At 49.9% G+C, this 21,175-nt stretch overlaps 1 protein-coding gene across 2 annotated transcripts in view; it reads right to left on the minus strand.

The window, feature by feature from the left end:
• Nucleotides 1–2,845: 2,845 nt before the first annotated feature.
• The window catches only part of VPS53 (VPS53 subunit of GARP complex), a 61,649-nt gene continuing 43,319 nt past the window's right edge, over nucleotides 2,846–21,175 (minus strand). The window contains exons 17-22 of one of the 2 annotated variants that reach the window (XM_057371918.1): nucleotides 19,287–19,365; nucleotides 14,851–14,999; nucleotides 10,084–10,153; nucleotides 8,306–8,443; nucleotides 5,638–5,742; nucleotides 2,846–5,335 (exon numbers count right to left, since the gene is read on the minus strand). In XM_057371918.1, the coding sequence (XP_057227901.1) occupies nucleotides 5,165–5,335; nucleotides 5,638–5,742; nucleotides 8,306–8,443; nucleotides 10,084–10,153; nucleotides 14,851–14,999; nucleotides 19,287–19,365 (712 nt within the window). In that variant the 3' untranslated portion in view covers nucleotides 2,846–5,164. The remainder of the gene's footprint in view (nucleotides 5,336–5,637; nucleotides 5,743–8,305; nucleotides 8,444–10,083; nucleotides 10,154–14,850; nucleotides 15,000–19,286; nucleotides 19,366–21,175) is intronic. The other variant, XM_057371917.1, reaches the window with a different exon arrangement.

The raw sequence follows: 21,175 nt of genomic DNA on the forward strand, positions 1-21,175 counted from the left end.
CCGGTGTCCCCGTGTCCCTCCGATGCCCCACCCGTGTCCCCGTATCCCTCCGGTGTTCCTCTGGTGTCTCGATGTCTCTCCGGTATCCCCGTGTCCCACCCGCGCTCCTGCATCCCACCGGTGTCCCCGTCTCGCTACTGTCCCCGTCCTCCCGATTTCCCCCGTCCTCCCAGTTCCCCCATCCTCCCGGTGTCCCCCTCCTCCCGGTGTCCCCGTCCTCCCGGTGTCCCCGTCCTCCCGGTGCCCCCATCTTCCCGGTGTCCCCGTCCCCCCGGTGTCCCCATTCTCCCGATGTCCCCGTCCTCCCGGCGCCCCCATTCCCGCACCCCGCACGGAATGAGGCACTGGAAGGTGGCGGTGTCACCGTCCCTGGTTAAGGACAGACTGGACGCGGCACTCGGGTGCTCTGGTCCGGTTGACAAGGCGGGGATCGGTCCCGGGTTGGACTCGATGATCTTGGAGGTTTTTTCCAACCTCAGCCGTTCTGGGATTCCATTTCTGGGTTCCAATTCTGGAACCATTCCCGACAGAGAGCCCTCGGTGCACCCCTGTTCCACCCACAGTTCACCATCCCATTGCGCTGCCAGCACGGATTTTGGGGTGCACTGGAAGAGCTGCCAGACCCTGCTGGGTTGTTCCCCCAACAGGGACCAGAATGGGGTTTTGGCAGCCGCATTAAACCCCCAAAAATTTCCCTCCAGGCTTCTCTTTCCCCCTCCCCATTCCCAARCTTTCAGACCCAGGCAGCAGCGCTRCCACCCCTAAATTGCATTTTTCAGGCAAAGCTGCCGAAGCTGAAACAAGAGAACAGAAGGAAAAGGTCTTTCTAGCRCTACGGGAGACCGAGGGAACCTTTTTTGGAAAATCCTAATGAAATAATTGCGCCATGTCATCAGATTCGGTGGGGGAATACTCTCGTGGAGGGAAAGCAACTCCTCTGTCGGCCAAAGTCAACACTCCCCTGCACAGAAAGCAGCAGTCTGGGCTGACGGGCCCAGYACAAGTGAACCCAAACCTCTGAAAAAAAAAAAAAAAATTCCTTCCCTGCCCCAAAATTAAAAGCAGAGCAGAACTTTCAGCCGTAGGCGTCTGTGGTTTGCAGCTATGCGGTGCTGGGAACTCCGGAGACTTCCTCAAGGAATTTACATTCCTTTGAAGAAATACTATGAGGCTGTTTGTCTTTGCTGAAAAATGCAGATGGAAAGAAAAAGAGAACATTAAAAGTTTTGACTGAAATCTTTGGGGTCTGAGCAAATGTGCCGGGCAGGTGTTTTCTTCTTTTGATTTAAATGTATCCCACCCCACCCCCCCAAAAAAAAATGAGATGCTGGTCTCTGCAAGTAATAGGAAAGCTGCTCACTCCTCGCTCCAAAATTCCCCATAAAAGCCCTTTATGAAATCAGATGCCTCGGAAGGCACTGGAGCAGTTTCCAGATGAACACAATCATAATTTCAGAGCTGCTGTGCAGCTCCTGGGTGAAAATCTGCGCTGCCAACAACCCACAAAGGGCTATTTAGGAAAGGGGAACCCGTGAAAAATCCCAGCAGCCACCTCTGAGGGCTGAGGGAGCCCCCACAGCCGCTCCCGTGGGGATTGGGGTCTGAGACAGAGGGATCTCAGTGCCTGGGGTAAGCAGAACCCCACAGGCTTCTGGAAATCTTTCTGCTCCGGCTTTACCAGCAAAATTCCCTCCCATCCTGGCATGGTTTGACACAAAGGATAATTTTTTGTGCCTTCCAGGCTCTCATTTCTGGGTTTTGCAACCCACCCGAGGATCTCCTGCAGCACCAGCACCCAGCCCCATGAATCTGCCCGTTAGGATGAAGCGTTTAACCAGAATTTTAACTGCTCAGTAACTCAAATACCAKTGAGTCATTGCCCACAGGGGCTCAGCTTTTCACGATGTGCCCTCTCGGAAAGTCTGAGTGGTTTGAAGTCTCTCAAACTGTACCAGCCTGTGCCATCCCTGATGGCATTGGAAATCTTTCCCCTGGCTGTGCATCACAGCCTGTTTGTCCACCTTATTTACTCTTTAACTGCTCACACAGAGGCAGGACAGGGCAGGTAAAAGTCTCTTATCAAGATCCTCCTTCCATAAATGATTTTCCACCAGGCTGGGTGTGCCCAGCTTAATCAGCAACCGAACCACAAGCAATGGGAGAGGCAAATCCAAAGGATCCCGTGCATTTTGACAACGATGGAAAGCTGTTTCCAAAGGATGGGAAATGCCAGGCTGTGACACAGAGCTGTGCTCACCCAGCCCTGGGACTGACGGCAGCGCTGACGGCACACGGATGAGGCYGCCGAGGTTTGATCCAGCTTTCTTTTATTTTTACAGCTCTGCTGCCACCGCCCTCGTGGAGCCAAGGAAAGGCTCGTGGAGCCTTGGACGTCGTCACTGGGATGCTCAGAGAGCTGGCTGTAAATCTGGAGAAAGCAAGGAACACCCAGCGCCCGGCGCAGGCTGCTCCTGCCCAAGGGCGGAGGRGGCAGGACCGGCGGGAGAAAAGCAAATGAGTCATTAAATTAATTCTCCGAGCGAAAGGAGCTGCTCTGGCGTCATGCAGCGCGTGGAAAAAGGCACTGCCCCTTCATTAATTCCAAAGGGAACGCGAGGATCTCTCAGAAAGCTCTCCCGCGGTGGCAGACAACAGGAATGAGGTGATTATTTAGGGGCGCAAGGTCGGCAGYGCTGAGCCACCCACGCGGGTTCTGCGGGAGAGGAGGAGGTGGGGAAGGAGAGGAGAGAAGATGAGATGAGAGGAGCTGCAGGAGATGGACAGAGGGGAGCTCCAGGTCCACCACGATTTGGGTGAACTCCACCCCGGCCGCTGGGGTTTGCAGCCGTACAGAAAACACCCAGCAATGAGCATCAGCAACCATTTAATTAGTTTTAGTGTCACACCCCGCGTACAGCCAGAATTACACCCCGGTCTGAAACCGTAAAAAAGTGGCATTTCAGACAGAAAACACATAATCATCCTTTATTCCCCAAAGCTGTAAACTCCAAAGAGCTAATGCACAAAGAGAGACCTGCCAAATTTAATAAACACCCAAGAGCCGGGGGCACAAAACTCTTACACCAAAAGTAGAAAACCGTGGATTCGCTCTCCGAAAGTGGAACTCCAAACACCCTGCAGCGTTCTTCAAGGGCTGAAAYGAAAATTTCATTTCTCCTTTTATTTCCTCTTATCTACAGAAYGAAAAGCAGAGAATGAAATGGGGGAAGCCTTTGGGTAAGACACGATGGTAACTTCAATATCGTCTTCAGCTATTCATAATTCAGTGAGAGACTCGGCCTCAGACAAAGCAAAGAAAAATTCGTCTAAAATAAATTATTCATCCCCCCATGGGAATAATGAGTCTCTGCAAAGCCGTGTTCCCTCCTCTCCAGCCCTGCAATGTGGTGACTCGTGAGCCACCCTGCACGTGCAAAATCCCAATGTGAAATCAGGAGAGGAAAACCAACGAGGCAACAGCGGATTTGTACAACTGRAGTGATGAGAAAGCACCAGCCCTGCCCGGGGGTGATGTTATTGCTGCTCTGCACTGCACTCACAAGCTCAGACTTGGGGTGGATGGCTCTCATGTTCCTAGAGCCTGATCCCCCTCCCTGACGTGCAGCAGGGATTATGGCAACCCTTGTGAGTGCAGCCCCAATAAATACAGCCCCTGTGAGTGCAGCCCCAATAAATACAGCCCCTGTGAGTGCAGCCCCAATAAATACAGCCCCTGTGAGTGCAGCCACAATAAATACAGCCCCAAGGCTCACACTGGCCCTGGAGGGGAGCGTGGCTCTCCCAGGAAGGTCTGACAGCGTGGCTGCTCCTCACCTGCCACACTGCTATGGGACTTCTCCTCCCTGCACATGCCACTGGTTCTTCTGCCCCTATACAAGTGTGGGATTCATCCATGGCTGGGCCTTCAAAGTCTCCCAGAAAGGGTCCAGAGGAGTTTGGGAAGAGATCCAGCAGTGCCAAGGACAAGGTAAGGCCTCCCTGCACGGAGATTCCTTGGGGAAGCATCCACTGATCCCAGCCCTGCTCCACGCTGGGTTTGTGGCTGGGAGCCAGGAGCTGGGCCATGGGAAAAGGGGGCTTATCCAAAATATTTTACTGTTGGTTTTCCTCTCCTCTGCACTGAAGCTCAGAGGAGGAGCAGGAGGAGAGGAAAGGCCTTGAAACCTGAGGCTGCTGTGAGCCTCCTGTCCCGGGAAGCAGCCCCAGCTCCCTGACAGAGCCAACATTTCCAGCTCCTCCCTTTGCAGGGCAGCAGAGGTGCCAGGGTGGCACAGCCCTGCTCGGGCCACGCCAGCTGGAGCGAGAGTGAGGGGCTGGAGCCGTCTGACACTCGCTYCATGAAGGGCTCTTTGTGCAGAGAGCAGGAGATGCCGGCCAGGAGGGATGGGAACTCCCACTGGGGACAGCAGGAGAGCCCAGCACACGCCAGGGAAATACCGAGCAGCTGGAGAGGGCTCCACACATGTCCTGCTTGGCCTTCAAGCTGCCAGCTGGTTGGCAGGAGCTTTGCCAAGGTGCAGAAGGCATCGATTCAGCCCTTTCCTCCTGCTCTCAGAAGGATTGGCCTGGCTGTTTCCAGGCTTGCCTGGCCTGGGAGCAGGGGAGGAGGGGAGGAGGCTGCCTTGGGGTTCCCTCCTGAGCATCTCACTGGCTCAGAGGAGCTGCAGATGCTGGGTGTTGGCTGTTAAAGGGTTGGGGTCTCGGTGGGGGTGATGGTTTGGGGTTGGCAGCCCCCACCCCACAATAAATAACGGATCAGAGGAGCAGCTCTGCAGCGGGGAGYGAGCAGTGACACAGAACTCAGGCAAAACCTTCAGTGTTCAGCCAGGATGAAAGCTGCCACACCAGGAGTATCACAGCCAGCCAGTCTGTGAATCCACCTCAACTGTTTCTGTAGCTGCTGCCTTCCAGATGCCTCCATTTSCTCCACCTGGTGATGTCCTGGGTTTCACTCCTGCTAAGCTAAAGGCAAACACCTCAGTCAGATCCTCCTTTGGTGCGAGAGCGTCCCAGAACGCGATAATGAAGAGATCACAGGGATTGGGAGCGACGACCCGCGGCTGTTTCTGTAAATACCAGAGCCTGACCAGCTCTGCTCTCACTCACAACCGCCAGGCCCCAGCCCTGAGCTCCCTCCTGCTCCTCAGAGTCTCTTTTTGATGAGTTTCTCCAGTTTGCGTATCCGAGAGGATTCCTGCTCGGGCGTGGGAGCGCTCAGCGAGAGCGARCCGGCGCCGTCACCGCCGGGGGGAGGCGCGGGGAGGCGCAGGCGGAAAAGGTCCAACATGCTGCTCTGCTCGCTCCTCTTCAGGCCCTGAGGGAGCAAAGGACAGAGCTCACGGAGCTGGCAGCAGCTGCAGCACAGCCCCTGTCCAACCTCCACCTCCTGCTCGCCCACCGGGAGCTGCACAAAGATCTGTGCACRACCCYGAGCTCAAAGATCTGTGCACRACCCCGAGYTCAGRGCAGGTGTGGGAACGTGAAATGAAATTAAAATTTCTTTTTCAGCAGCAACTCTGCTTTCAGGGTAAAGATGAACTTGTCTCAGAGTGCTTCTCCCAGCCCAAGCCCCCTGAATTCATAGTGAAAGGAATTCAGCCCTGCACAGGTTCTCACCTTCATGTCGAGGATCTTCTGGAATGTGTCAGTGCTGCAGTCGGCGAGGAGTTTGATGTAATTGTCCACAAACACGACTGGGGGCTCGTGTGGAGCCATCACCACCTGCCAAGGCAAGGAAAAAGAGATCAGACAAAGAATAGGAGTTAAATGAGTGCTCAGTCARTTCTGGCACAGCAGTGACAGCGGGACTGGCTTCTAAAATAAAATGCTCAAGGAACAAGAAAGGCTGTTCACAGGAGAGGAAAAGGTGAGTGAGGAGAAGCAGAGGAAGCAGCAGGGTGGAAGTTGGGTCTGTCAGCACAGCAGCTCTCAGACTAAAGGGTTCTGCACCRTTTCAGAGAGCAGCAGCACTCTGTCTGCAGCCTGTGGGCTGGCAGGCACTGGTRTATTGCTGAAGCTCCAGATTTTATCTCCTTGCAGGAGGAAAACAAGCTGGGGAGCAGCTCAGGGGACAGTGCTGGCAGTGCTGGTGACACTCACAATGTCCCCAGAGATCAGACAGCCTGGACACAGTCCAGACCCTCGCTCTGGCTGTGTGTGCCTCCTGCTCCCTCGTGCATGCAGGCAGGACACACAGCGTGCCACAGGGGAATATGACAACACTGTGGTCACTCCCTCTGTCCCCAGGACAGTGTGGGCCAGAGCTCTCTGCTCTGCAGGTCCCCTGCCACGTCACTGATGGCTGAGCAGTGCCACACGCAGCCACTCTGTCCTCAGGGTGCAGCTCCTCTGGTACACAGCCCTGGAGACACTGGGATGAAGGATGTGAGCCCCCCACCAACATCTGCCCAGGAGYAATGGCAAAAAACAGGAAAAAAACTCAAAAGCCAGAAATATGATCCCTCCTTGATGTGCTTTTCTCACATAAGCAGTGGGCTCCACAGAGAACACATCTTTTGATAATGCTGGGCAGCCAAACCATCCTTCTGGAGAGCAGTGTGTGTGTGTGTGTGTGTGTGTGTGTGTGTGTGTGTGTGTAAATGGGCAGGAACAGCCCCAGACCAGACTCTTCCCTGCCTCCAAAACCGTTTCCATATGTTTGCACTGACCCAGCTCACCCCGCGCTGTATTCTGTCACCAAGACATTTCTTTCTTTCCCCGCACTTCAGACCAATGAAACATCATAGCCGTGTATACACTTATAAATCCTTAATTTACAGCCCTTGTAAAAATCTTCTGCCAAGATGAAAAGCTGGAGCTTCAGCTGGAGGAGCAGGGGAAGAGCTCTGTGGGGCCCAGCGCCCTCCACCCCGCTCCCATCTGTGCTCGGTGGGGCTCGGTTTTTGTGCTGTCCATGAGCCCACAGATTGTCTCCCCGAATTGCCTGCCCCAGAACAAGCCTGGGAACACACCCTGCAGCTCCCTGGGGCTGTTTGATTTCCCCTCACGCTGACACAAAGCCCTCAGCCGGGGCCAGGGGTGTTTTGTGCACCAGCAGGACCAGCAGGGGCTGTGTGACACAGCAGCAGGGCCAGCAGGGGCTGTGTGACACAGCAGCAGGGCCAGCAGGGGCTGTGTGACACAGCAGCAGGGTCAGCAGGGGCTGTGTGACACAGCAGTGCCACTGCTGCTGCATGGCCTGGGCACCTGCAGCTCTCCCTGCACTGCTTTCCTCTCCAAAGTGATGCTGAGGGCAGCAAAATTTACTCCATTACTCTCCTCATTCATCATTCCCCTCATTCAGGGAAAGCTGGAACACGCATCAGTGTTCCCAATTCCTGTTAGGACGAAGCAGGATATTTCCATTCAGGTGATTTCTGAGAAAATTCAAACTGCAATTCACTAACATCTCAGTCACTTTTTACTCCAAAAGCATGGAGACCTCGTGTCTGAATGCAGAGCACGAGCTCAGCTGTGACATTCCCTGGGGCACCGGAGCAAAGCCACACGGAGCAGCAGGAGAGGAGGGACAGTCAGGCTCCTCACCCCCTTGGCTGTGCTTTACAGGAGGCTCTGRCTGGCAGTGCCTGTCCTTCCTGACCCCAGATCCCACTAATTCCCTCCCAGAAATGCCTTCCCAGCATTGCTGGTGGGCAGGGGACAATCCCATCACTGGGGAGGGCACAACTGTCCAGCTCCCACGGCTTCTCCTGGGATCCTGGCTCCAGCACCAACCAGGAAGGGCAGATCGCTCTGCTTGCTCCTTTTTACCACAACACATTGCTTTTGGGTCATTTTCCAGGCAGCAGGGCTGGAAAATGAGAAAGGGCTCTGGTGAATACAGTAACACAGACATGTTTGCACTGGCTGTTACACTAGACAGTAAACAGGTGACTCAAGCACTGCTTGGCTCCCCTGCGGGATGGAGTCTGCACAAAAGGCCTGCAGTAACCTGAACCCCGGGCTTTGCCCCACAGCAGACACTCAGGGATGCAAACTCTGATTTCCACAAGGGAACCTGGTGCCTTGGCTCTCCCAGAGAGCAGAACCTGAGCCCTTGGATGCCTTGGGAAGTGAGGGTGAAAACTCCAAAGTGGAGAGTGGGACAAAGCCGAGGGGAGTGAGCCAGCTGTGAGGAGCAGCTGGCAGAGGCCCTGGCCGAGCTCACAAACGCTCATGTGCGACTGCAGCTCGCTGCACTGGAAGGAAGGGCCCCCTGGAATTTGCTCGCTGCGATTCCCAGCCCAGCAGTCTGGCTGGCACGGTATCAAAAGTCTTGAGTTACCTTCAGGATCATTTCAGCCCGAGTCATGCCTTTCACCACWATCTTGGTGTAGCTGGCGGGAGCCTTCCTCACCACTTGGGACCCGATGGAGGGCAGATCCAGGAGAACCATCTTCAGAGARTGAGTGTCCAGCAGCAGCTGCAAGAGTTAAGAGTTAAATTTGTTACTCAGGCCCCTTTTACCAAGATCCACGAGCTGCTGTAACCCAGCATCCTTTAAAGTTTGACACTTCCCACACTGGGAAATGTGCTGGTAATTAAACTGAAGGAACAGGAGGGACTGACCCATGTAATGACACTTCCAGGAGATGTGATCACCTGTGGCTGTGTATCAGCACCGTGGCTGATTTGAACAGACCTRAAATGACTCATGGCAGCCCAACATCTGGCACATCGGGCAGAGATTTCCACTCCTTTCCCCCAAAAGTACAAAGTAAAATAATCTTGATTTCCTGGAGCTGCACCGTGATTTAGATACATGAACCAACACCCTGCTTCCTCCTGCACACAGTCATCCACAGTGCCAGGTTTTCTGTGCTTACTCAGCCCCTTGGTAGGGCTTTTTTTCCTTAAAATCTGTAGCCACAACACAGCTACGTTGAGAACTGCTCACAGCTCAATGTTGTTTGTTACTAGCCCAGCAAATAAAGAAGCAGCAGCCATGAAATTAAGCCCAGACAGAGCAGCACTGTCTGACGACAAAATGCTGTGGGTTAGAGCTCCTTACAGCGAAATGATCCCGAATGCCACGCTCCTCTGATTGCACAAAGCATGTCTGAAGAGACAAGAGCAGCAAAGAACAGAAATTTGTAATCAAACTAGAGGAGGAGCAGCAGGGCTGGCATTGCTAACTCACTGCCAAAGCCTGGGATGGAGAGGTGTCAAGTCAGAGAGAAAAACACCAAAAGCAAAAACCCACAGATCTTGCTCCCTGCAAGGAACACCTCCAGTATCCATATTCCAACCATAATTATCAGCAAACAGCAGGAAAAGCTGTGTGTAGGACCAGAAAGGCTGGGAAAACGCATCCCCCAGCAACATCTGCACCAGGGGAGAGAAAGTGGCGTGGAAAGATGCTGGTGGGTGAGCAGGGGGCTCAAAAAATGTAAAGGAACTGGGGTTCTGCATGATGCAAAGTGAGAGAGATCACTGCTGAGCCCTCTGCACCCTCAGCCCCAGGGAGGTGTGTCCCATCCTAACGAGAKGCACTCACTGGGAATCAGGCTAATAAAAACCTTCCCAGGCTGCTTCCAAGTAGCAAATTGGGGCTGTTATTTCCATGCAGGAATATTAAAACCTTTTAACGTCAGACACGAGCCCGCTGCTGGTTGATCACTTTAGAAGCTTATTTAAAAAAGGCTCCCTTTAATCACTCTCAGGTTATTGCTCATCTCACAAGAGGGGCAGGCACCGAGCCTCACTCATTTGCTTTCCATTAAGGACGAGGAAGGTTTTGATGTAAAGCTCCTGTTTCATTTTGCAGGCACACACTGCCCAGAACCATCTTTGATGCTTAAAACCCAAGCAGCTTTGAAGGCACCCATTTGAAATTCACGGCGGTCCCATTAGGGATGATTCTGCTTTTTTTTTGCTGGGTTTTTTTTTTCTCCTAATAAGCTCTGTGTGCAGGGGACAGATGAAACCCTGTCTCTTCCAAATCCCATCCTYACACAGCAGCAGGGTCCCATGGGCAGGGGTGGCAGATGAAAGGTCCTTGCCTCCATTTCTTGGACCCAAAAACCATAAAATATTGCAGCCAATTCACCTGCTTCTCCTTACCTGCTCTGCACCCACCATGCTGATAGGTTTGCACTTGAAGAGATGGTTAATGAACTTKGGAATGAAGGAGCTGCAGGAGAGACACAAAATGACACAATTACACAGGAATATTTGCAGTCAGACGGTTTTCTGTGGTCACAAAGCATGCAGAACCAAACCAGGATGGCTTCCACAAAGCCACTCCGAGTGCCAGCTTCCCAAGCTGATTCCAGACATGTTAAATATACAAAATAAAAAAAAAAATCCCAACCCCTAGGCACAGTTCATTTGCTTTAATCCCTCCTAATCTCAAAGTTCATYGAGAAGTTGCACAAATACCCTACGTAAATAAATTGCTGTAAACTGTGTGAGAAGTTTTACAGTGTAAGGTCAGGAATAGGCAAACAAAAATAAGCATCACAAAAACAGCAACAAACCAGGATCAGCCTCGCTGCTCTTGACTGTATCCAGAATCTACATTTTCCTGCACACAAGTAATCCCATAACATGCATATTACATGCTGTACTTGAGGTCCAGCCAAGGCTGGAGGTCTRCTGGGCCCTGGACACTCACAGCCAGGAACTCTTCCAGAAAGCTCCTGGCCAACACAATCAAGGCAAGAAAAAGTTTTGTGAAAAGCAAAACATCATCACTGTATTTTACTGTCATGGATTTCAGGCTCAGAAAAATGACTGCAAGACCAGGGAGTGCTTGGTGAGGATGGAAGCCTGATGGAAGYCACTTTGGAGCATCAGCTTTGGTTTTTGCTTTTTGCCTTTGGGTCCAAGGCAGTTTCACTCCTCAGGGGAGAAGCAGATGCTCCCTTCCCAGCAAAAGCACTGGCTGAGCACCTGCAGGACAAGCTGCTGCCCAATTCCTCCACCAAGGAAAGCTCAGGAGCTGTGTGAACAACAAACTCTTATCAGGAGCACACCACTTGAACAAGCCTTCCTCTTGCTGCCTTGTTTTTAATGCACTCTGCTTCTTTCCCGTGTCCTCCTTTGGCTGCCTGCCTGCAGGGCTCACTTTTCCAGCACCTTGGCCATGACCTGGTGGCAGGTCTTGGATTTTAATGGCTCTGTCCTCAGTTAATATCAGCCAGTCTGGTTTCTGTCCTCTGGACTGAGGCTGCTCACRATGATGATCTAAATTCAGCGTGGTTTCCCCCTTGCATCTGTTGAGTGATTTGTTTTCCTCCTCACAAAGCAAGGAGCACAGGCTGCACCTTGTTTGTCCTGCCACCTGTTTTCCAAGCCAGGACATGGATTTCTCATCCTTTCCCGTGGAAGAGTGACAAAAGTGTAACTCAGGCACTCAGGAGCGTGCCAAGCTGCTGAGCAAACCCAAAGGAATGGTTTGAGGGAGAGCCCTCACAAGCAAAGGTTCYTTCCCTTCCCCTTCCCTCAGACACAGCCACTGCCTCTCTCAGTGAATCATTTCATCCTGGAGAGGTGTCAAGGAGAACGATTTCAAACTGCTGTTGAGAACCAGCTACCGGGCTGCCCCGAGCAGCTTTGAATTTGGCCACCAGAGAAACAACCTTGGCAAGAGAACACAAAGAGGAGGAGGGAAACAAGCTCTGTCTCCTCCTGCACAAAAGCATTACAGTGGAGGTTTAACCTATCTGTTTTAAAAGCCCATTTTTCAGGTCTATAACTAATTCCCAGAGGGCAATTAGAGAGTGATGAGCACAGCTGGAGCTTAGGTGATCCTAGAAAATGATAAATTGGCAGCAACTCCAGATGCAGCAGCTCGCTGCCGGGGGAACAGTGCAAGATATTAATTGTGCCTTTGATAGGGTGGGTAGATCCAATTGTCCCTCCCCCTGCAAGGTCAGGCATGGAGCTCAAGCTCATGTTTGAGAAACAGGGGAAGCCTTTCCTTCTGCAGGGTGGCAAACTCTGTTGGTTTGAATCCTCTTTTCTGTATAACCACACAAACCTCCCATAGACAGTGCTCTGTCTTGCATGAAACAATTCCCAGGCCCCTTTGGAYGGCCACCCACCATCAGAGCAGAGGGGTAGAACGACCTTCCATCCCCACATGCCTCTTATTTCACACTGCCTTATTGGAAACAGCTTCCCAACTCCAGCAGGACAGACAAGACAAACTGTAAGAGCCAAGGGCTGCTCTGCAAGTTTTTTTTCCCCCTTTTTTTTTTTTTTTTTTTTTGGACTAGCAGAGACCATCAAGAGCGGTTGCACTTAACAGAAAAAGGCACTTGAGCCTCTTTCCTAGGCTGGACTCAGTGCTTGGTGCTCTCAGAGCCCAGCAGGCAATCCTGATGTGAATAATACCTGCACGTCCAGGGTAATGCTCTGCACGAGGCTCTGTGCTCAGAATGCCTTTACTCCCTGCACAATCACAGCTAGATTGGCTGCCAGAATTCATTTACAGTTTCAGCCATAAAACCGAGCCCAGCAAACCCTCCCCAGGAGCAGTTAAGTCCTCAGTGTAACAATAAAGCCGGGCAAGACAGAGTGAGGAACCTGAAGCGCAGAAACCACAGCACCGGAGAGCAGGAGTGGCTCTGCCAAAAGCTGAGTTTTCCTAATCCCCTGCACCGATGATGCATCAAACAATGCCTYGCTGAGTGAGGCACAGACAGCCACAGTCTGTCTGTCTGTCTGAGCTATTGCAGGACATCCCTCAAACCTTCTGCTGTTGCTGAGTCACCGCAGATGAGGAGGGTTTTGCTCTACTGAGGTGGTGAGCAAACCTTGCCCAGGCTGAGCTCAACCCTAAAACCTCCAGGAGCCTCCCCATCCCAAATTCTTCCCWCCAAACTCCTCTCACATTTTAGCTGGAGCACCTGGAAGGTCACAGCACCCACCAGGCTCAGCGGAGGAGCCGCTCCCCCGGCGAAGGGCAGAGCTGTTTGTTTTTCCTGTCTCTCGGTTCTAATCTCTTCCTCATTGAGGTCAGGTCACAGACTTCCCAAACACATCCCAGCATTGCAGGCACGGCTTTGCTGCCGTGGGGTTGGATTTCAAAGGATGAGGAGCAGTGAGAGCCGAACCCCCCACCCACCCTGCCGGCAACAGCCCCGGGGAGCGCCGCTCGCGCTCYGCTCAAAACAAAACCCAAATGACAAATTAGGTTTTTTAGAGGATCGATGCAATTTCTGATGGCTATTTTTCTTCTCTCCAGACTTGGCTCGCATCCTGCTGTTTTAAATTTAGTGACTTTAGCTGCCTTCTCCCCTGTGGTCCTGTAACTCAACACTCGCGCTCTATACAATCCATTAGAGCCGAGAAGTGGCAGCTCACAAAGACACAAGCATTAACATGTGGAGAAGCACAAGGCCTGTTAAAAGGATTTCCAGCATCGTGGGGCACACAAAAGGCCAGGTATTTCTATTGGCCCAGCCAGCRTATTCCATTAAGAATTCAGAGTTTAAAAAACACAAATATTTGTGTGCATTAAAATGTGTTTTAAGATCGGTGCTCTCCTAACATTGGGCTGGTTCTCTTTAACACCAAGGTGCAAAGATCCAGCCAAATCATTCTTCAGGAACCCATTTTCCCCTTCTACACCTGATCCATGGTGCAGAGAGCTCAGGACTGTGGCTTAATTTTAACGTGCTGCAGATCAGAGCTGCAGTTGTCTTAAAAAACGGTTTTGGAGAGGAGCGGTGGCTTCTGTGCTCATTTTAGATGGGAACTTCCCTCGAGTCTGAGAGCTGAGTGTTTCATCTGGAGCTGACTTGGTATGTGCTCAGCAATAAAGTTAAAAGGGAGGCAGCTAAGCTGAGGTATTAAGAGTGTGCTGCGAACAGCTGAGTAAATGGGGGGTTTTATTTATCACATAAAACTCAAGTGTAACCACACACAAGGTTTTCATGCAATAAATTTCCACCGAGGCAGCGTTTCAAACAGTGATTAAGGGCAACATCATCACATGATTTATCAGGAACTGCTCCTTAATGCAAAGAATGAGTACCCTGAGACAGAGAGGGGGATGAAAATCAGGGGTTTCCTCCCTGCTGGGAAAGCTCCCAGCTCCCAGGACAAGCTGCTGCATCCCACCCTGCAGGAGCAGGAGCTGCAGCTCCAATCTCCAACCCACACAGCCCCTGCCAGGCCACAGAGCTTATTTCAGGGTGATTACCTTAGCAGAGATGAATGAAACGTTAAGGTATTTCAGAGGGACACATGACATGCACGCCGCCGCTCACAAGTCCCCCAGCACGGTCACATGTGACACCAAAAGCAGCAGCTACAGCTGGCAGAACCCTCCCGAGGGTTTTTCTTGGGGCACTGCCATGTGGAGCTCAGCTGGCCACAGGAAAGAGCTCAAAGGGTCTTCCCAAAGAAACTTTGTTTGGATTTTTGTTTCAGACACAGATGAACGTTTGGATGTCCACCCCGAGTCCAGCAGTGAGGGGCATTTGTGTCTCATCTGCTGCTTCTTTCATGCTGCTCAACTTTAAGTGACTTGCCAGGAAGACACTTTAATATCCCCCAGCAYTTAAATGTGAATTTCCCCTCCTGACTGAGCTATTTTTGCACACAAAAGCAGCTTTTAGACTATGAAGGTAGTGAATATTGTGTATTTCTCACACATGCCCTCCTCAGAGTGCTCATTGTAAATGTTCCTTCGAGGTGAATTTCTCAGCCCCATAGAAGAAAAGTAGATTTTCCCACAGCAAGAGTTGTGTCTGCAGTCATTCAAAGTCTTTTAAAGGTGTCCAACYCAAAACCTTCTGTACTTGGCAAACAACACAGAGTTATCATCCYGCTGTTTTATGGGATGACCTCAAGAAATTGTGTATTTTGGGAACTTACTTTGCAAATTTGATGCAGAACTGAGTGAAATACTTCCTCGTGGAGGCCAGGTTGTCACGGATGATGGGGACATTCTGCTTGATGTGGAGGATCACCGAGGTGACATAAGGACTCTGGTCACCCACGTGCTCCACGTTCTGCCACTGCATCTGCACAAAGGGGAAAAAACAACCAAAAAGAACTGTTTAGTTCATCAGGATTCAAGCAATAGGTAAGGGAAACTGTACAAATTTCCTGCCAGGAGATCTCTAAGGAATCATTTAGAGACTGCCTGCTGCAATYCACCACCAAGGTCAAGTTCTGCATCATTAAAATCATTGGGTAAAACCTTTCCACGAGAAGACACCAAAAAAAAACCCCAGAGCAGCCCCTTTTGCACTGTGACCAGTGACCCACACAAATGGGGACCACTAGGATTAAAAAACCTTTTGGAGCACACAAAGCTGCTTTAATATTTAACAATTTCCAGTTTGCTGGGATGAAGTGCCCATATAAATCCTGATTACAGGCATTTGAGAAAATATCTGCAAGCTTGCAAAGTCTGGATTCCTGTATGGCAGCCAAGGCTTTAATGCTGGTGAGACTGATGACAGATGGATGGAAGGGGTAGAAAGTCTTAAAGTCCAAAGCACTCTGCACCAGTGCAGCTCACTGAAAACACTGCTGGTGTTCAAGCCAGGATGCCCAACTGCAGCTCTTCCAAATGCATGYAAAAAGTATAAAACAAGAAGAGTTACTCAACCTCCCATTTTGTTTTTATTTATCCTCAGCAGGACCACAAGGGAACAGCCCCTGGGAGCCAGATTTGTGGCTCTCCTGATTTTCTCTGAGCCTTGTTTGCAGCACACAAGGTACTGCCAGTGTAAGTCAAGWGGAAAAATCAAAAATGAGGGGATTTGGTCGAGCCTGGCCTCACGTAACTAACAGAATCTCACTGAGGATCACGAGCATCCAGAAAAGCACATTCAGTTCTGGAGCTGCTCAGAACTCTGTAATGCTCTCCCAATAACTTYTTGGAGATGTGTTCCTCATGTTGGAGATGAGACAGGAGGAAAACTCATAGGAAATCAGCAGAGGAAACTGGGCACATATGGAAGATGAGCTTTCTCCTTTGAGGGGTTGTTTGTCCTCAAACTTTTTTTTCTCAGGCTCTGGATTTTGTATATGAAGTTTTTTACTCCTGGTTTTAATTTAATTGAATTGAATATGGCTACTTTGCCCCTGCAACTCAGCTGACTCAATTCCACCCAAACAACACGCAGCCTAAGTGACTTAGTGGGGAAGAGAAGCCAAATTCTTTGCAAAACCACAGTGTCTGAGTCCACACATGTCCCACTGAAGCTGCCTTTATTCAAACCAAACAAACCAAGCCCCAGCCTGCTGAACTAGAAGGGATCTTTCTCTTTCTCTCTCATCACCTGCTTCACAGGTTTTCACACAATCACAGAATATCCTGAGCTGGKAGGGAGAATCAAGCTCAACTCTCAGCCCTGCCCAGACACCCCAACAATCCCASYCTGGGATCCCTGGGAATGCTGTCCAAATGCTCCTGGAGCTCTGTCAGGCTGTGAGCAGTCCCTGGGGAGCCTGGTCAGTGCTCAGCACCCTCTGGGTGAAGAACCTTTCCCTAAATCCAAGCTAAACCTCCCCTGACACAGCTCCAGCCRTTCCCTCRAGTCCTGTCACTGTCACCTGCTTTTCTACCCCTCGTGGTGTTGGTCACACCCAACAAAAACACTCTGTGCCCTTCTCCTGGATGGACTCACATTCCCTTCCTGACAGAGCAATCCTCACCCTCCCCACGGAGCAGGAATGGCCAGAAAGCAGGAAGGGACTGCTGAGTTGAATTATTGCACCAACAATGAAACAGTAGCTTTTCCATTTTCTTGGTCATCATTCCAAAATCAACGCTTTACAACCAAACCTTTAAAGCATGAACAGTAAAAATAGYCCTTTTGTGTGTGGATGTGGGTGTGTTTCACCCCCCCAAAAAAACCCACCCAGTAGCTGCAGAGAAAGGAATAGCACACATACTGAAAAGTCATCATAAGAAATATGAGCCCAGCTCTGCTGGTAAAGCTTTGCTCCTGTTGTTTTAAATTTATTCCCTTTTTTCCCCTTGTCCTGTGTTTTCTTTGGGATCTCCACAGAGTTTACATACACAGGGTGGAAAGGAGTCCAAGGAACAGGAGCAGAGAGATTTCACTGAAAGGGAGGAGCTGAAAGGCACCTGCAGGCTGGGAGGACAGGGGGTGTCTGCAAAGGTTTTGGTTCTCACAGCAAAACTCAGGGTTGGGGTTAAAACAGAGAAGAAAAGAGAAGCCTTGAGCAAAACTGAGGTCACTTTTAGGCAGTTTACATTTAAATTGATGCTTAATTCAGTAAATAAATCAAGCCTTAGGCAGTGCAATCCATAAACTTAACTRGGGTGAGAACATCCCTTGCAGATTAGCAGCTCCCTCATCCCTGTGATTAAAAAGGAAGCACACCAGGCAATGGAAGTGCCTGCTGCAGGTCAGCACAAAAACACATCCCCAGCTCTTTGTTATCCTGAATGTCACAACAGGGGGTTTAGGGCAAATTCTCCTCCCACCCACAGYCCTGCTCCACGTCCTCCAGCCACGTTTAATCATCCTACACCTGCTGTAAAGTCTGAGTAAGGATTATCACCTGCACATTTTGTAATGTGGGGCCTTCTCATCATTTACCATTTCTTTCAGAACACACAAAATAAAGAACCGTGGAAAGCCAGCAGCATTCCCAGCTGAAAGCAATATTCCTGATGCTGCTTTCTGTGTTAAATCTCTCAAAGTGGCCAGCAGCCAAAGTGGATTGAAAGGTTTAAGCATTTCATAATTTACCTCTACAGTTCCTGAACATTTTTTGCAAAGTAAAAAAAAACAAAACCCAAAGCCAGACTGCAACAAAGGACTGGGAATGTTCAATCCTGGAGGACACCAGAGTGAAGTAAATGAAAAGAAGCTMAACAAAGGAAAAGTCCTAATGGAGTAGGGGCCTTGAGAGAGCAAAATTGGAATGGATCAGCGACACCATCTTTATTTCTTTAATACAGACTGAAATTTTACATTTCCAAATACTAACTCTGTGTTTAAATAACTACAAGCATTTCTTTTTCAAGTGTCAGAGTCATAACCCAGCCCTGAAGGAAAGGGAGGAGGAGGGTGAAGGAAAAAACCCTTTTGCACCAAATCCAGGTCTAATAAAAATCACATAAAAGCRACTCTGTCTACTGCAAACAGCAGAGTGTGTGCACAAGTGACAAGTATTTATTTAGCTAATTTCATAACACTTAAACTTGTTTATATATCATCAGTCCCATCACATGTGCTGCGTTTTACCACTGTTCCAAAGACAAAAATAAATGGCCTACCAGCTGCTSCTTTCTCAAGGTTGTGGTTTACTTGGGTATAAACAGTCAGAGCCCAGTGATTCCAATATTCAAATATTACTGTACTCTGTAGGCTCGGGAGATCTGAGGGGCTGCCACGGCAACACCTGAAGCGCCGAGCCCTTCCTAGTGGTGTTATTTTACTGGGCAAAAAAATCCTCTTTCCATTTGGAACCTGGACAGGCTCTCTTACCAGCTGCATTCCACTTCAAATATTAGCTGGGGGTGGCGGGGCTGCTTACAGCTGGAATACATCATAAAGCAGAAAGCTATTAAAATCCGTGGCAGCGAGACGGCGTGTTGATCCTACAGAAATGGAGCTCTACGTTTAATATTTCTAATTAAAAACAAAAAAACCACCCAAAACCCTAACAGTTCAATCTGCTTTTGTTGTCTTCACCTCTGTCTAAAGYGAGTCTGGGTTTTCACAATACTTTGGCAAGGAAACACGGCTCTGCATTTCAAACGTATAAAAGCCAGCGGTGGGACTGCAACAAAATCCTGAAGCTGCAGCYATAGGGGCCTCTCCAGGAATGGCTCCATATGTCCTTGAGAGGATCACAGAGCAATAAGGCTCAATTCCACACCACCTCCATTTGAGAGCCCCAAACAAGCAGGCTGGTGAAGCTCCCTGCCAAAGGAGACAAAGGGGAGAGCGAACGTGAAGGTGCATTTGAAATTTCATGCTGACAAAAGTTTCTCCCGATTTTAAATGCTCTCTCGCTGGCATTGGGAGTGGAAAAGAGAAAGCTTTATGGATTTGCTGAATGTATTTCGTTGTCTGTATGTTTTAATGTGCTGCAAAAAGCCTGAAAGCCCTAATCTGAGTAATAGGAGGGTTTGGAGTGAGGGGTATTTTTATAAATACAATTGCTGCTTTAAAGAGTAAGAAAAAAAAAACAACAATGTACAGCTATGTCTCCAGGCAGAGTAAAAGGATTTATCAATAGTGAAATCAAGCAATCAAAGCACACAAGAACTCCACATGGATTTTAAGGTGACCTTTTCCTGAAAATCCAAGCCCTACCTTGCTCATGGCAGTCAGGGCAGGGTCACARGCTGCATCCAGGTCCTGCACTAACAGCTGGATGCTGTTGGAGATCACACTGCAAAAGAGAGGGGGAAAAATGGATCAAGACTGAGTTTTAGAATCACACTGAGCAACAGAGTGCCAGAACTGGAGCCTGTGAGTGTGAGAGGAGGAAAATCCTCTCCTGGCTGACAGCAGCACTGATGGGAATGCACATGGCTACAACTTGTACCAGGGAAAAGCTGGGGAATTCTGCAGGGAGCTGCACCAAGGGCTCCAGTGGAGAGAGGATGTTTTTGGAGTTGACCTTYCTCTGTTTGAACACAARTAAGGGGCTGGGGATCAAAGGTGGCAGATGATGGAGAGGAGAAACCCCCAAGCATCAAGCCCAGACTGGGATTCGGCTTCAAATTCAATCCACCAACATTTGATCATCTCTCCATTTATTCACAGCCAATATTCCACCACTCACAGGAGCTTGCAAAGAGGATTTTAGAAATGACATCTGCATGAGTTCTGTGTCTCCCATGTGTGAAGATGAAGGCAGATGTCTTATTTACACCATGTCTAGGACTGCCGCCATCCATTGTTTGAGTTTCTGAGACATGTACCAGACTAAAGGACACATTAGTCAAACACATTTCCCTCCCTCTTTATTATATTTTATTTAAACAACATGATATTGCTTAGAGACAAATTTAAGGCCACCATATTGTGATGTGCATGAAGGTGCAGCTGATCCTACAACAGCCAAGAAAGTCAGCCTGCAGCTCCAGACCCACTCCCACTGCACACAGCTCCTGCTGGAAGCACTAACTGACTGGGTTTTGCYAAGCACAGTTTTTAAAAACAGTGTCAACTTTAAATCTGCCACAGATGCCTGTTTACAACCTCAGGATTATATCTGTAAGAAGCGGATTTTACTTTTGCTCTTTCTCATGATGGTGGCACAGATGAGAATCACAGGACAGGGATATATCTGAGCAACGCTTCCTCAAACCATCTTTCCTTCCCCTCATTGTCTTTGTGAAGTTCTGGATGCTACTCTGGGGCTCACTGTTCAAAATAATTTTAACTGTCCAGCCTCTCACTGAAATATGGTGTCACCCACACTTAATTTCTTGGTTTTGTTCTTTACCACAACCCAGAAAAGCTGCCTGGTCCCCTCCAGCACGTAAAGTCTGGAACAGGATGCAAAGCAAAAGACTTCCTTCCATGCAATTAATTTGTTTGTAAAGGCAAACTCATCCCAAATCAGTTGGGGAAAAAGAACTCATCCCAAATTAGTTGGAAAAACCAGTATGGGAGATGAGGTGACCACAGGCTTCAAGTTACAYGACCTAAAACTCGTGTTGGGATAAAAAAAGCTCGTGAGTGTTTCTGCTGGTGCCTCTGTTTCTGCTGGGCACTACAGAACTCATTCCCTTGGGGGATTCCACCAGGCCAAGGGAGCCAGACTGAAATAACCACACCGTGGGCACGGCTGATCCTGCAGGGCACCGGCGGGGAGGGAAACAAGAGCTCTGGTTGGCAGCAAACAGAAACACCCTGAGAGGATGGGAAACGACCCCATCACTTGTGTGCCCACCTCAGGAGCCTTCCAGGAGCTGGGTCACCATGGGCAGGCTCTCACCTGAGAGCCCAGAGGCTGCAAACAGGGAGAGAAAATTGTGTGTGTGTGCTTCAAAGGAAACATGGGCTGCAGAGGGTGCTGGGAACACAAAGGGTCAGCGTGTGCTGGGAGGGTTTCAGGGTTGGTTCTGCAGGAAAAAAAACCCTTACCCTGGGCAGGTCACAGCAGTGGTGATTCCTCACACAGTTCCTGGCATGCACAGAGCTGGTGGATCAAGAAGCTGAGGCCATCAAGGAGCAGAACAGCAGAGGCT

The sequence above is a fragment of the Malurus melanocephalus genome, unplaced genomic scaffold (assembly GCF_030028575.1).
Source record: "Malurus melanocephalus ecotype Western Australia unplaced genomic scaffold, MMel_1.1 scaffold_162, whole genome shotgun sequence".
Taxonomy (NCBI): domain Eukaryota; kingdom Metazoa; phylum Chordata; class Aves; order Passeriformes; family Maluridae; genus Malurus; species Malurus melanocephalus.